At 34.9% G+C, this 16323-nt stretch overlaps 1 protein-coding gene and 1 pseudogene across 2 annotated transcripts; one reads left to right on the top strand and one right to left on the bottom strand.

Moving 5' to 3' along the window:
- The first annotated feature begins 491 nt into the window (after positions 1–491).
- LOC144569524 (methionine aminopeptidase 1B, chloroplastic-like) lies at positions 492–4661 on the top strand. The gene is made up of 10 exons (XM_078319907.1): positions 492–675; positions 749–824; positions 914–1151; positions 2038–2199; positions 2527–2568; positions 2653–2724; positions 2863–2942; positions 3404–3501; positions 3633–3680; positions 4363–4661. The coding sequence occupies exons 1-10, from the start codon at positions 582–584 to the stop codon at positions 4506–4508; spliced, it is 1056 nt and encodes a 351-aa protein (XP_078176033.1). The 5' UTR covers positions 492–581; the 3' UTR covers positions 4509–4661.
- A 7494-nt stretch (positions 4662–12155) lies between these two features.
- Positions 12156–13041, bottom strand: LOC144569432 (ethylene-responsive transcription factor 11 pseudogene; annotated as a pseudogene). Its single transcript, XR_013516059.1, has one exon. The product of XR_013516059.1 is annotated as an ethylene-responsive transcription factor 11 pseudogene (transcript).
- Between the last annotated feature and the right edge of the window lie 3282 nt (positions 13042–16323).

Genomic DNA, 16323 nt, shown 5'->3' with positions numbered 1-16323 from the left:
ACGATGCTTTAGTTACAGTTGGTAATTTTCTTGATTCAAGTAAGGGTCTGGCATTTTAACAGTATGCAGTAATGCAACCACATCAATCGACACATATTTTTACGTCTGTACGTAGGTTACTGACCAGAAATCTAGCTAAACTAGGCCTGGTTACTAGAGCCCGCTAAAGGCCTCTTCCGGTTGGGTCCAGCCCAATAGCTACTAATCTAGTATTTCAGTATACTGCTACTAGGCTACTAGCTCGTTTACTGTAAACTTTTTAAATGTAGATAGACGAGATAATCTCACCCAGACATCCATCCGCTAAGTCCATATTCTCTGAGGTAACAGAATATTTAAATTTAGATCTGTACCGTTCCAGCCCAGGTGAAATGTACAGATCCCTTTAATATTCGTGCCAAAGAAGATCGAACGGTTTATATTTAAACTTAAATATTCTGTTACCTCAGGGTATCTGAATTCCTCATCCGCGTGCTGCCGATATGGCGATATCTCACTTTCCTTCCGTTTCGATTCACAAGAATTCACAAGAATTCACAAGAGCTACACAGTCTAAAGAGTAAATTCTTTCTGGAACTGAAATGGCAATGGAAGCTTATACCGGGATGGCTCTTCAACAAAAGCTTTTTCTCTCGGGACGACCTCTCTGTACCACGCCTCCATCTAGAAGCTACCGTAAGTGATCTGTCTGCGCTCTATGAGTCTCTAAAATTTGTCTTCTCCTTTTATCTATTTCTATTTCTTTTAGGTCAATCATTTCCTAGCAAGTGTGTTGTTATAGCGAGAAATTTACGAGCTTCTGAAGAGGCCATGCAAATTAGGAGGTACGTCAAGTACTCAAACCGTGAAATTTTCATGTGCTTTCGGTCTTAGTTTATTTCCTTTAAGTTAGTTTTATGTGTACCGCTGTTAGGTCGAGAGAAAAGCGGTCAGCGAAATCAAAAAGAAAAAGGTTGTCACTGAGGCAGGGCCAAGTATCACCACCCCTTATTGTACCAGAAAACATCCCCCGGCCTCCTTACGTAGGTATGAAACATGTGCCAGAGATTTCTAGTGAAATACAAGTGCACGACTCCAAGGGGATTGCTCGTATGCAGGATTCTTGCCAATTGGCTGCACAGGTTTTGGAGCATGCTGGTACATTAGTTAAGGTAGCATATTGCCATATTGCCATCTTGAATTTAATTTACATATTTATAACAATTTATCATATTGCCATCTTGATGTGTGTTCCCTGAAAATTTGATGTGTCGTGCAATCCAATTGAAAATCAAGTCCAAAGTGGTATGCACAATTAGCTCTGATTAGCCCCAGTGGTCAAATTGACTGCCAGGTGACCCTGAATTGTCAAAACCAAGCTACAGGAACCTTACAAGCTGAGAAACAACAAACCAACAAGAGCTTGGTCAAATCAGTGCCAGTGATAAAATATCTATCCACAGAAATTAAGATACACATTTGGTCCTTAGAAAGTATTACTATTTTTGAATTATGTCCCTTAACATCCAGTGGAAACCATTTTTTATTGTTTTTGCATGCTCATCTTTCAATAAAAATGGACAAGTATTAGTATCTTGATTTACACATCGGAGAATAGTCAGGGAGTAGGATTGTTTTTTTTCAAGTGTCAAGCACTATTACCAACAAGGATTGCAATTTTTAAACTATAATGAAGGTAGGGACAAAATGGTACACATGACAATTCGAGGAACAGAAACTAGGAAGTTTGAAATCTTGGACGCCAGAGCAGGAAATGGGGTAATGTAAGGACCTTATGTGTAGTTAAACTTCTAGTAAATAATTTGTTTTGGTGACCTGATTTAAAGCCAGGTGACTGCAGTACTTATGCCATGATTTCCTGCTTATTACTAGCCTTTGTTTTTCCCAATTAGGGTAATTAAGCGCCACATTCACCATTAGAATAAGAAATCTAATAATGAATTAAAGCATTGGGAAAGAGCTAACCGAGGATTTGATAAACATCTTTTCTATGTACTGTACTGTAATTATTTTTATTTGTTTGCTTATTTTGTTCAGCCGGGTGTAACCACTGATGAAATTGACAAAGCAGTACATGAGATGATAATAAATGCAGGTGCATATCCTTCTCCTCTTGGGTATGGAGACTTTCCAAAAAGTGTTTGCACATCAGTAAATGAGTGCATGTGCCATGGGATACCTGATTCTCGACCCCTTAAGGTTTGTCCGGAAGATATATTTTCTTCTGGCGTTTCTATTGTGCATTCCTAATAGTGTTATATGCAAAGCATAAAGCAGACATTGAAAATGGGGTAGTACCCCTAGATATAAGATGAATCGGTAATGAAGTTTTTGTAATTGATAAATGAACTCCGGGGCAATTTGTTTATCCTTTGGTGTACTTGACTTCGCCTTAACAGGATACAGTTCAACAGGTTTTTGTTAGCTTGTTACTTGCATGGAAGTCCATATCTTTAGTCAGTACAGAAGATGAATTTGCTTTCTTTCTCTGGTTTTCTTACTATGGTCTTTAATTTTCTTATGCAGGATGGAGACATTATTAACATCGACGTGACTGTCTATCTTAATGTACGCTGTGCACTGTTACCTTTATTATTTTAAAATTTATTTTGGTTATTATGAAGGTGCTATCAAATATTTTATTTGCTACAGGGCTACCATGGAGATACGTCAAAAACATTCTTTTGTGGAGATGTTGATGAATCTGCTCAGCAGCTTGTTAGGGTACTAATTTGCAATACATTTTAGATATAACTCATGGATATGGCATTTCTAAGGACGGACAAAAGTTCAAGTATTTACTTGAGCAGTTGGACGTATTATTGCTGTGCATAAAGGCTAACTTAACTTTTTCAAGGTCAGGTAACAGAAGAATGTATGATGAAGGCCATATCAATATGCAAAGCCGGTGCTAGTTACAAGACTATTGGTCAAACAATTAGGTTTATTTCAAGAAAAGAAGTCTTATCACTTTCCTTATAGAGTTAAATATGCATAAGGTCCATGGAGTGAATGTGTTTCCCTGTTGATCCATATTGACTTCAACAGATAAATTGCTCAAAAATTCATTTCATCCGAGGAAACATGGAAAATTGGGACAAAGAGTTAACGAGTATATATCATTTGTTAATTTAGCATTTTGCCTTCATCTTGAGGGGAGAGTAGAATGGAACCATAATGATACAAAGGGGTCCAAATGGGGTGTGAAATAGGATCAAAATGTTACAAACAGCGATCCTGAAGGACCAATGGGTACTTTTTAATTCAGTATACCAAGTAAGAAATGGATGATACTTTGAACTGTTTGGGCAATGTACTCTTATTCTATGATTGCAGCCCTATTCTTAATTATTGTAGTACTAAATTCATTAATGTGTTTTTTTTTTTTTTTCATTTGGCACAGTGAATATGCTGAGAAGCATGATTTTCAAGTAGTGGAGATATTTGTGGGGCACGGTGTGGGGAGGATATTCCACTCTGAACCACTCATATATCATCAACGTGAGTATTGATACTGTTTTTAACACCATAACTTCAATCTTTTTACACTTTTAGTTGAAGAGGTAATTGCCAACTTGTTGCTGGTTTGGTTAAAATTTTTGGAGCTGACGGTTTATGTGTACTTGAATCAGGTAATGATAGACCAGGACGTATGGTCGAAAATCAAACATTTACTATTGGTATGTATATTTGAATTCCATCTTTTTAACTAGAATCTAATATGTTTTACCTTCCAAATAGTGCCCAGTAGTCACAACATGCGGAAAAAAGAATTGTGTTCCTTTTACTGAGGCATGTCATGCTGAATGAGTGTGGACTCTATTTTCTAGGGCCCAAATTGAATCAAAACGAGGGCAAGGTAGTTTTGATTTAGTTTCAAGTTTGAATAAACCAGCTAAACGGATATTATGATTGAGTTAATATGAAATGGCCAGCAGTAATCCAGTCATTTTTTGTTAAATGCTCTAGTCTCAATGACAGGGCTTTTTCTGCTTTTACCTGTGTACTAAAAATAATATCTCATGATGTGTGACATGTTGCTTGCAAAACTGATCAGTTGTTGGATACGAGTTGCAAAGGATGTCTACCGACCTTAATTTCTGTATCAAATAAATAAACATCAAATGGAATCTCCAACGAACTAGAAAATCTTCACTTGCAAGTGAAATATTGGCAAACGCTAAAGATTTCAAAAGGACTCTCATTGGGCTAATGGAGTGGTATAGTATTTCAAACAGAAAGCTCACTAACTAAACCAAAGAAGATCGCTGAAAAAAATGATCCTTGGGTTTGGTTGCCTGTTTTGCCTTAACAAACCATTTCTCTTTGCATTGGTAACAATGGATGTTTAATTTTTTGTAGAGCCTATTTTAACAACAGGAAGAACAAATCATGTAATGTGGGATGATGGATGGACAGCTCTGACAGCTGATGGCAGCCTCACTGCTCAATTTGAGCATACTATTTTGATAACCAAGTCAGGTGCTGAGATACTCACCAAATGCTAGTGTAACTTTAGCACAATTTTAGGGTTCATTGCGAAATGTTATTGTAATTTTTTGGATGTGAGTTTATGTACATGGTCCAATACTATTTTTTTTAAGCTAACGCTTTATTGTGTAACAGAATTTATAAATTTGCATGCAAGTCTGGTACTGGTATCTTATTTGTGTTCGGTGAGATTTGAAATAACCCTATCTGCAGAAATCACGCGCTAAAGTTAATTTTGCTCGGTTCTTGAAAGAATGATTGATGAACCCACAAAAAACTGCTCTTATTGCTGTGATTTACCAGTACGTGCATATTTTTTTTTTCTTTTAATTTCTTGGTTGAGAAAAAGTATGACGTTTTGAATTTTTCAAAAAAAAAAAAAAAAAGCTGAAAATTTGAGTTGTGGATTTATTTGCCTATTTCTTGTGAAAGAGGGAGCAAAACTGAAATTTGAAGTTTGTTTTCAGAAATTGGCTTTCTCAGAAAGATAAAAGGCTAGCTTCTTACTTCGGACCAAGAAAATTTGAGCTGTCTTTACCCGTAAATATAAAAAGATAGAAGACCAGTTTCTCGGAAATTGGCCTTCGGACCAAGAAAAAAATCCAAGGTACGAGAATTCCGCCTTTTTTTTCTAGTAAAAGTTGGACCATCAGAGTCCGTTCTTTCAAGATCCCGGATTCGTGAAATTCCCACCAAAAACCCCAAAGACCGATTCCAAGATCCATAAATCTGAACAAAAGAGGTTTTTCCTTTGTGAGTATTTGCCAATTGTGTCGATTGAATGAGGAAACAACAAAGCATCTTTTTAGAGACTGTCCTTTTTCAAAGCAGCTCTATATTCGAATGTTCAATGGAAGTTTTCATCAGCTTGGGTATCAGGTGACAACAACCATTGATTTTGAAAAAAAATTGTTGGATAAAACAAGGACGAAACAGCTACGAGAGCTACTGCTAATCGCTATATTCGTCTTGTGGAGAGAGATGCACAAGGACTTTTAGAGAGAAATCAAAGACAATTGAAGAACTGCTAGAGGAGATTGAGATCCAGTGGGATTGGATGAATAGAAGATATATATCTTAATAAGCAATGCTCATGTATCTTTCTGTTTTGTTGGTTTTTTCTGTTTTGCTTTATCAGAGACGTTTTGTACTCGTTTTTTTTTTTTTTTTTTTTTTTTGTAAATACACCAAGGGATTTAATCTTTAAACCCCTAAACAATGTAACCAATTGCGGTTAATCAAATAGGAGCATGACTCCTGTTCTTACTAAAAAAAAAAAAATCCATAAACGTCAGTTTGCATTAGCAATTGGCATTCTTGCAAGATCCACCTAAAATTCCTGGAGTCTATTTTTTTGTTGTGCGATTTTATTTTAATTTAGAATAGGTAAATATATTCGAGTGAGCTTGATGAATGGGATAAAATCTATTCAATTGACTTTAAACTATAAATTTAATCTACTCCACAAGTGATTGGTGCACATACAAAATTTTAAAATTTTAAAATCCATTTAATATAAAATCAAGTAGTCAACAAATAATGACAAATAGATATTTTAAAATAACTTATAAATCTTCACTTGTAAAGTAATTTCAACATTTCAAATTCGTCATTTAAAATTTTGCAGTTAAGCACAACAAGTTCTTTTAGTAAGCCTAGCACTCGCTAGCCTCATTCAATCTATAATCTATTCAGCTAAATGTTATTTAGTTAACAAAATCATCATAGCATTTATTATTTAAAAACGAGACTGTACAAATGACAATAAAAAAGAAAATCTGCCAGAATAATAACAATAAAATGCCAAAAATTCATTGCATCAAAGCATCAAATTAAAATAGTAAGAAGCAATTAATAGTTGAATAACTTAGTGATGAGGACCAACCCGAGTTGGACTCAGATTCGGATTCAGACTCGCTTTAAGAAGCGTGCAGCTGCTATTAAAGAGGATCAAGTTTTGAGGATTGACCAACTACATTTTCTAGAAATATTAATGGTTGTTTACATTTTCTAGATATCTCTTAATATCTGTTTACATTTTCTTGATTTACATTCCCTAAGTTGTCATTTATGTTTTATTTATTTCTAAGTTACCAAATCAATCCCTCTTTATTGGCTATAAAAGGAGACCATTTGTAAGAAAAAAAAACAACATTTGATCAATATATTTCTTCTTGAGAGAGTTTTTACTCGCCCTTTTCCTACTTAGCATTTCTTGTTTCTATTCCACTAAACTGAGTTCGAGACCCGTCACTGGCGGAGTCGAGATCCAAGACCGAGATTGCGTCACTTAGCTGGTAGCAGACACAAATCCTTTGTTGTGAAATCTTTAATTTTTTAACCTTGGACTAAAACGACACTTTCCCTTCATTCAGAGAAGGATACAAAATTAAATCTGAAAAATTCCCACTGCATTGTCTGATACAAACTCTAATATATTCATTCTTAATTAAAAAATGGTTTTATTTTGGGAAAAGACTTTGAAATAACAAAATATTTAAATGAATGTCTCTAACGGAATTAAAACATAATTTACAGAAAATGGAAAGTACACATCAATAAGGAAATTATCAGAGAGCACATCGCTATGAACTATGAAGAGCTATCTACGGTCGGATTCATTATCAAAGAACCGACAAATTTTCGACGTCTATGGCTCTATATGTTGCTGGAGTTAGAGAAAACGATAGATGAAAGGGAGTTCTTTAGGGAGCATCATTAATTCATTTGGGTAAATTGATCTAAAACAGGCTAAACAGCCGAAAAGCTCTTGAAAAAACAAGTATGTAGTTGTTTAAATGTTGTGTAAGCAAATTAAGTTTGGATGCATCAGCGGTGTAGCTTTATCTGAATATATATAGAGTGAGGAGGGTTCAATTGTATTATTGGTTTTGTGTTTTAACTATATTCTTATATTTTTATTTTTATTTTCAAAATTTAAACAATCGATTCAAACCGCTCAACATAATCTACATATTAAAATATGCTTAGTGGTTAAATTTTATATTTTTTTTAAAAAAAATTATTATTTTATAGATAGGTACAAAATTATTACTTCCAGATAGGGCTGGCAAAAAAATTCGTAGTTCGTGATTCGATTCGGGTTTGATTCGAGTTTAATTCGATTCGAAATGGGTTTAAATTGAAACGAACTAAACTAGGTTCGGTTCGAAATTAATTCAAACCAAACTCAAACCTAGCCTGGTTCGATCGAAATGGGTTCGCGGACTTTTATGGTTCGAATCTCATAATAACATCGGCCGTTCATTTACCTGATGAAATTAAAACTCAAGATAGAGAGCCATAATTTAACTTAGCTGACGCTCCCTCGCTCTCAAATCTCAATAATCTAGTTCTCTCTCCACCTCTCCCTAACTCACTCTCTCTCTCGCTCTAAAACCTAGCCGACGCTCTCGGCGACTCTCTCCTCTCTCTTCGGCCGTCTCTCCTCTGCCTTCTCTACCTTTCGGATTCTCACTTCATTAGATGGTCTGATCGAGGATTTGATCGAGTGAGTACTCGAGGTACGATTACTTGTTTTACTGCATATTTCAGTTCTTGTACTTAATCCTCTTTTTACGATTATTTGTTGTAATGTATTTTTTCATGAACAATTTTTCAACTTAAAATAACTCATTTCTTACCGGTAAAACGAAGCTATGTGAATTTTGTCCCGCAAGAAAAAATTAATGTATAAACTACCGGTATAACTAGGGCTGCTAAAAAATAATTTAGTTTGTGATTCAATTCGGGTTCGATTCAAAAAATGTGCAGTTCGCAATTAATTTGATTCGAAATGGGTTCGATTAGAAACAAATCAAATCAAGTTCAGTTCGAATCTTATTCAAACCAAACTCAAACCTAGGGTAAGTTCAATTCGTTGCCACCTCTACTTCCAGACCATCTATAAGCAGTGATTTTGTACCTATCCAAAAAAATAGTAAAAAAAATTCAAAAAATATAAAATTTGATGTTTAAGCATATTTTAATATGAATATCATGTTGAATGGTTCAGATTGACTGTTTAAATATTGAAAACACATATAGATATGTAAAATATAGTTGGGGTACAGAACAGAATTAGATACGTGATGTGTCCTCTACAAACCTGAATTCGAATCCCCTCGGGCAGTACAGGATTGAGTTTAATCCAGTTGGGACTAATCTAGGCCGTCTGTTAATATAGATGGCCCTCTGGTACCTGAGGGGATACGTACTCTACAAACCTCCAGCTAAGGGTGTCAACTGGTACGGTAATGATCGAGTAGAAGCCAGGTTGCATGGACATGGATACGGGTATCATATCGGATACGATACGGCAATTTTCAAAAACAAAGGATACGATGTGGCTATTATATATATTACTTATTATTATTTTAATTATATTATTGTTTCATGTATTACAGGAAAAAAAATTACACTTATACTATTAATTCAACACTTGTATATATATCAAATTTTTTACTTGTAATTTACAAGTAAAAAAAAATGATAATTTTGACATGATATATGTATACAGTATTCACATCACCCAAATTTATAATTCATCCAAAAAAACTATTTAAAATTTAACAATTATATCTACAAACATAAAATTGATAGTGAACATTATAATACCAAACAACATAAAATTAAAGAATACAAACTAATTAAAATTTCAATTATCCTATCCTAAAAATTAATTTATATATAATAAACTAATGGCTTAATATTTCAGATTGAACAGCACAAAAATATATCGAGCTATAACATGCTACTAAGTCATCAATTAAGAGAATACAAGCACTCTATAGTATTAGAAATCACAAATTTGAGTTTAAGCACAAGCACTGTACAGTACCAGATTTATTGCACAGTTAATCACAAATTCCCACCACAACTAATCACAAATTTGAGTTTAAATAGCGAAATTTGTTTTAGTAATCAAATTTATTGTAAGAGGCAAGCGGTGGAGAGATGGCAGAAACGGTGGAGAGAGGCTGAGCGGAGACAGTGAATACGGCGGAGAGGCTCGCAGAGCAGCCGTTAGGTTGGTTCAAAGTTTGGAGAGGAGTGTGGAGCAGAAGGGTTCAAAAATTAGAAGTTGAAAAATGAAAACCTAGTTAGACATATCACACCCATATCCCTCCTGTATCTCGCTGAAACAGCCGTATCCCCAAAATTCAACGCGTATCACGGACCGTATCTGCAGTTTAGAGATACGCCATGTCACCCGATATGCCACCTGGCGTATCGGATACGTATCGTGGCCGTATTGGATGTGGAACGATATCCGATACGGGTACAGTGCCTAAACCGAAGCATCGGAGTAACATAGAGTAGAAGTATTTTCATATTCGAATACATTACAAATTGTCTTTATCCGTACTCTACTTTTACCCGCTGCAAATTATCTTATTCATATCCTACTCTTACTCGCTATGATTGTCAGATAATGAAACAGTAGCAAGTAAATAACAAGTAATACTAAATTACTAATATAATATTTTTATTATTTATTATTTATTAAATAAAACATTAAAACATATACATTCATTTCAAACATGCACAGTACTTTATTTGAAAAAAAAAATTTGATCATGCAAAGCACAAGTAAACTAATTAAATTACTATTTTTAACGCTATCAATATATATAATATATTTTTTTTATAATTATCTGATCGGATAACGGATATGAAATAGACTTTTTTTATAATTATCCGATTAGATAACGGATATGAAATAAACTTTATCCGTATCCTTATAGATTTTGATAACGAAAGAAATCCTTATCCGTATTTGTAAAAAAATCTTATTTATACTCATATTGTTGATACAATACTGATCAAATAAACAAATGAAACTGTGCCATTGACACTCCAACCTTCAGCCTGCAACCCCGAATTTTTTTTATAAATCATAATTAATAAATGGAAAATTACGGAACCAATATGATTGTTTTTTTTTTTTGAAAAACCATAAGGACCGAATGGCTCATTCGGTCTTCAGAATTGCCTTTTCCCCATACCGAATGGGCCATTCGGTCTCACCATATTTTTGAGTTTTTCACACGAGATCGTGTGGTTGTTTGTGTAAGGTGACTTTTCTGGAGACCGAATAGGTCATTCGGTCTCCATGTATTTTTTTTTATATAAATATTTGAACCGTGTAAAAATTTACTTATTTACGTCTATGTATATTTTTTTTTCTTTTTGTTATTTTATTGATTTTGGTTAGAATTTATTATTTTATTAATAATAATTTTGACAATGCTTTGTAAAAATAGAAAAAATATATAAACATCTTGTTAGTCTTATAAATTGGTTGCTTATCAAATTTCATTCAATTTAAAAAGGATCACGGCACCAGCTGGTATGTAAAGTCCTCTTAAACCCTAAAAAGGAAAAAAAAAATAGAGACCGAATGGTGCATTCGGTCTGGGGTAAAAAATTACGGAGACCGGATGCATCGTTCGGTCTTGGGAAGATTGGAGAAAAATTAGGTCTTTTGTGGTCGAAACTGTGAAGAAGTGAAAAAACTGAAGAAAAAAAAAATGGTGAGACCGAATGGCCCATTCGGTCTGAGAAAAGACAATTCTGGAGACTGAATGGGCCATTGGGTCCTTATGATTTAAAAAAAATATATAATAATATTGGTATCTAAATTTGATTTAATTATTTATGATTTACAAAAAAAATTGCGCAGCCCTGGTCGACAATTTCGAATTTCGGACGATATATAATTAAAAAATATATATCCGAAAGAGAACGCCGATACAGTTGCCTCCCTTTTCCACGAATCCGGTCCCTTTCTACTTTCCCGCGCTTTTAAAAAACCAACAGGTGTCGTCTAAAAACAAATCACGAAATAAGAGGGAGAGCGGCAAGTGAGATCCGGCAATAGATTTACTGGGATCCATGTGGGTCCCACAGGCAACGCGTTGAGACATCACGCGTCCGACCGCTTGCCGTCCAGCCTCCGTTACCTTTACATGCGCCTTTTTTATTTGCACGACCCTCTCTTTCCCTTTTTGTCGAAAGAGACCTGCTACTGTCTTTATTATTATGTTATATAAGATTTTTTAAATTTCAACTTATAAATGTTTAGCAGGGGAACACATTATTGATTATACCGAGACGGAATAAGTCATGCTTCAATGCTTCATTACTTGGTTTGATAATTATATACGAAATTCCATCTACAAGGCGTTAGTTGTAGCTTGTAGGCTACCTGTACGGCTGTACCTCAAGTCCTCAACCCGACTTTTGAGTGCTGTTGTTTTGTAACATCTCCTGCGGTTCTCTCACGAGGGTCACTGTCGTGTGGACCCACACTAAGACAATTGTACGAATCGTAGACCCTACACCGCTACACGTGGATAAACCTCAAAAACACACAAGCACGGATTTAAATTTTGCTTTCAAGTAAAAGAGTAGAAGAACGGATTTAAATTACAAGGTGCACAGTTGATGCAAAGATCGGATCTGGAATCCATAAAAGCTAGACCAAAGATAATTAATTGACCAACAACATTTTTTCCTTCAACACCAATGGTATTAATTTGCAATTAAAAACCTTCGATTCTTACATAGGAAACGAATTTAATTGGCCGTATCTTTATCTAGATCACCGCACAGGGAGGACAGCTAACAGCGGCTCATCCTCCCAGTGACAAAAAAACATCTAATCGTATAATTTACACCTGATTAATATATACTTGGTAATTTACTAGCACTACGATTCAGCCTTCTTGACCTCTTCGTGGGGAATTAGGGATTCATCAAATTTTCTCCATCCTCTGAAATTGCCCCCAAATAAAACCCAAAATAAACATCTTAATCTTAACAAACTAAACGCACGTAATTCCTCCTCCCTCAAATTCAATTAAGTCTTCCGAAAAAATCAACACTCAATCTCAGCTGGTGGTGGGAAATTGAGATCAAATTCAAAACGCGGCAGCGCATCAACAACAGAGGAAGAGTCAGAATCGCTACACGCCTCCTTCACGACCTTTGTGCACCTCCTCTTGACAAACGAAGCACGCATAGGAAACAGCTGGAGCGACGGCTCATGCTTGGCTGGGAGGCCTAGTCCCAGATCAAGAGATGGAGCCAGCGCAACAGGAAACAGTGAGGCACGAGAGGCAGATGATTCCACGGTGCTGCTACTAGACGTGGCGGGATCTGCCAGACCAGGTGGGCCCGGAAGGGACACCACCGGAAAATTTGTCTTTGCTTTGGGGCCACGAAATTTGACAGCGGCAGCGTCATATGCACGGGCTGCGTCCTCGGCTGTGTTAAAGGTGCCGAGCCAAACACGACTTTTCTTTGACGGGTCACGAATCTCAGCGGCATATTTGCCCCACGGCCTCTTGCGTACGCCTCTGAAGCGGATCTCTTGATTGGCCGCGGCGCCGACGGCGACGGCTTGAGAGTTAGCTAATTTTGTTTTCGGAGCCATGGATGATGATTAATTGGTTGTGCTGGTTGTCAAAAATGGGGATATATAGGAATTGGCTTTGCAGATGTCTCGAGAAAAAGGAGAGATGAGCTTGATATATCTGAACGGAGATGGAGGGTTGGCGCTCCTTTTATAGGGCCGAATCAGAGTTAATGAGTAAATGGACTCGGTGTAGTTGCTAATGGGAAGGCATTGACGAGATCAACTGCAAGTGCACCGGTTAACAAATTTACGCGAAAACGATATGAGATAATGGTTCTTGGTTAATATATCCGTTTACGTTTAGAAATTTGACTGTTAAAACTTATACTGTGAAAGCAATATGAGATGATGTTTTTTTTTCCGCTTTGAAATTTAAATAATGATTATCGCATATAACGTCTATTAAATGTGTTATGTAATATAATTAACCTCTCGTTATCCATTCTACACAAAAACAGAAAAAGCTTTAAATAATATTTGATTTGGCGACTTTTGGCCGGAATTTTTAAATGCACCATTTAAAAAAAAAAAAAATTAAATAAAAAAATCACCATTTCTGTACAATTATAAATCTACCACGACAACATCTAGAAAATGCAGACTCATTTACTGGAGACTGCATCTAGAGGATGCAACCCCATAATAGATCGCTAGATTCGGCTCTATTTTATTGGAATTTTTTGCAATACAAATAAATTTAGAGATATCGGCGAATAAACTTCTAGAGTCTTCGGTGAAAAATAATCATAAAATAAAATAATACATATCTATTTAGACTTTCTCGTAATAAAAAATAATTTAGCACTATTGATGAATAAATTTCTAGGGACTTCGGTAAAAAATAATTATAAAATAAAATAATATATTATATTATATATTAAAATCAATTTGTATCCTCTCATATTCTCTCATACTTTGAAAAAAACAAAAAACAAAATGGGCCGCATCTGGCGGATGCGGATTCCATTTTGAGGTCGCATTCCCTAGATACGGTCCCCGATAAATGAGTCCACATTCCTTAGATGCGGGTGTGGTATATTTATAAGAGTGATGCTTCTATGGAAATAAGGATCTATTTGTAAAATGAACATATTTTTATTTTAAAAGTTCAAATAGTCGATCCGAACCGTTCATCTTGTTCTCCATATTAATATGTGCTTGGAGACCAAATTTTACATTTTTATGAATTTTTTTACTATTTATTAAGATGGGTACAAAATTCAATGGTCTGAATTTGATATTTTTTGTACCCATCTTAATCAATAGTAAAAAAATTCAGAAAAATGTAAAATTTGGTCTCCAAGCACATATTAATATGGAAAACAAGATGAACGGTTCGGATCGACTGTTTGATCTTTGAAAATAAAAATATGTTCATTTTACAAATAGGTCCTTATGTCTATAGAAGCCTTTGCCTATTTATAATTGTACAGAAACTTTTGTGAAATGATATTTTTTAAAATTTGGGGACTTTTGGAGAATATTTCAATTTACTTGCTTGGTTCTGGACAAACAATGTGAAACGGACACACGTAGAAACAAGTAAGATGGGGACTGGGTTGAGTGGGGTCCATTCAAAGGACGGTTTGACCAGCTGGAGCCGCCGCCCTCGCATGGAAAATTGGCTGGGGTTTTCTTGAAGAGTGTGATATATTTTAATCAAAAAAACAAAAGTGTGTGATATATTCACGCTAGTTTATTATTTCTGCACACTCTGGAGACTGGACCGTTCCGGCTGGGATCTCTGCCTTTCGTACTCCGTAAGTTACGGTTTGGATGGTTGGACCGATTCTTTGCGGCGGTCGGCGGACATCTACGCGTTTCAACATTGTGCCTTCACAAATTACAAGTTTCACTTTCACTTGTCTTACTTGATTTTGCAATTTACATTCTACCAACCAATGGGGCTGCGACGAGGGAATTTAATGTGCTCGCATGGTCTGTAACTGTAAGGTGTCACGTGTGGCAGATATAAGAAAACAAAATATTGTCTGGCAAACACAAAATTCGGTGTGATGCGGTTTCATCATCATAAGATTTACAAAATGGTACACATGAAATTATAATAAGGTATAATAAGAAAAGTGCAGGGATAATTTGTTTGATGTTATGAAAACAATTACAGAAAGTTGCTAACATTTTCAAATTATCTTTCAATTAAAACTAAACCGCAGTATTACAACAGGAATTTTGTAAATTTCTTTTATAGTTGGCATAAATAATGCCAACAAATGCATTGATAAAAAAAAAGTTTATATACACGTCGCAAATATTTTATACTTTTTTTAAAAAAAAAAAGAGGTCAAAGCCCATTTCATTACTGAAATAGAGTTAAATACAAAAAGAAATTGTTGTTAGGATGCTATCAGCATAAGGCACTCCACAAAGCTAACAAAGCATAGTCTAAACAAGTCATAAAGCACTAAAATCATCACAATTGCTAAATGTCAAAAGTACGCAAGAACAGTTAGGGCAAATATTTTATATTTCTATTACTGAAATGTTGAAAGTTTAAAATGATTAACAATATATATTTATTTGCAGATATAGAGATAAAAAAAAATAAGGGGATCGATTTTTTTAATGTAAAAATTACATAATTCACTTAAAATTAGCACAAGTACGAGGCTAACCTTTTAATTTCCTTTTACTAGAAGATCGCATAGAACGACATAATATATTAATATACCACACATAAAGGCTACTTTTTCACTAAAAAACGTCAGAGTTAATTGATCCCACATAATTCATTTGTAAATGCTTTTTGTTTTCCAAGAATCACGTCCAGCAAAATTAATTTTAGGCACGTCCTTTTATCGTATAGAAAATGTGTGTTCTAAATCCAACTCTAGCTATGATATTATAAGAACCTTCTAGTTAAATTGGATCATGAAAATTTATGTTCCAATTTGCGAATTGGGTACGGGTGAAAAAAACTTAATGAAAAAATATGGACATGAACAACGGAACATTCCTTTGTCGTTTAAATATTCAAAATCTGTTCTTGCTAATTAAATGAATGCATCAAATATTATACACAAAATTCTTTTAAAATAATAGGTTTGGGGTTATGTTATTTGATATAATTTTATAGTAATGATTAACTTGTGTAAGTTGAAAGTATGAGAAATGAGTCAAAATAATAAAATAAAAATGACATTAAACCAAAACAATGTTCATACATAACAGAGAAAAGAATCAACAATGCGTGTGAGGGTTATGCTCAGGTGTAAAACAGTCGACTGAAGGAATTTGATGACATGGACCATCTCGATATCTGGGAGTTGTTATGGAGGTCGATGCTTGCGTAATTGGAGGTCTCAGATTGAGATCATCTATAAGTACATGTGAAGATAAAAACGAAAAGAGAAAATGAATTTAGTGATTTGAAATGAGAATGGGGCGAATAT

The sequence above is a fragment of the Carex rostrata genome, chromosome 18 (genome assembly GCF_964058835.1).
Source record: "Carex rostrata chromosome 18, lpCarRost1.2, whole genome shotgun sequence".
NCBI classification, from domain to species: domain Eukaryota; kingdom Viridiplantae; phylum Streptophyta; class Magnoliopsida; order Poales; family Cyperaceae; genus Carex; species Carex rostrata.
This window is presented reverse-complemented; position numbering and strand designations above follow the sequence as displayed.

Excerpts from the sequence above, each read along its gene's own strand:
- LOC144569524 (XM_078319907.1), top strand. The coding sequence starts at position 582 with ATGGCAATGGAAGCTTATACCGGGATGGCTCTTCAACAAAAGCTTTTT. Across the intron at positions 2,943-3,403 it reads ACTATTGGTCAAACAATTAG|TGAATATGCTGAGAAGCATG; the intron begins GTTTATTTCAAG and ends CATTTGGCACAG. Across the intron at positions 3,502-3,632 it reads ACCACTCATATATCATCAAC|GTAATGATAGACCAGGACGT; the intron begins GTGAGTATTGAT and ends TACTTGAATCAG.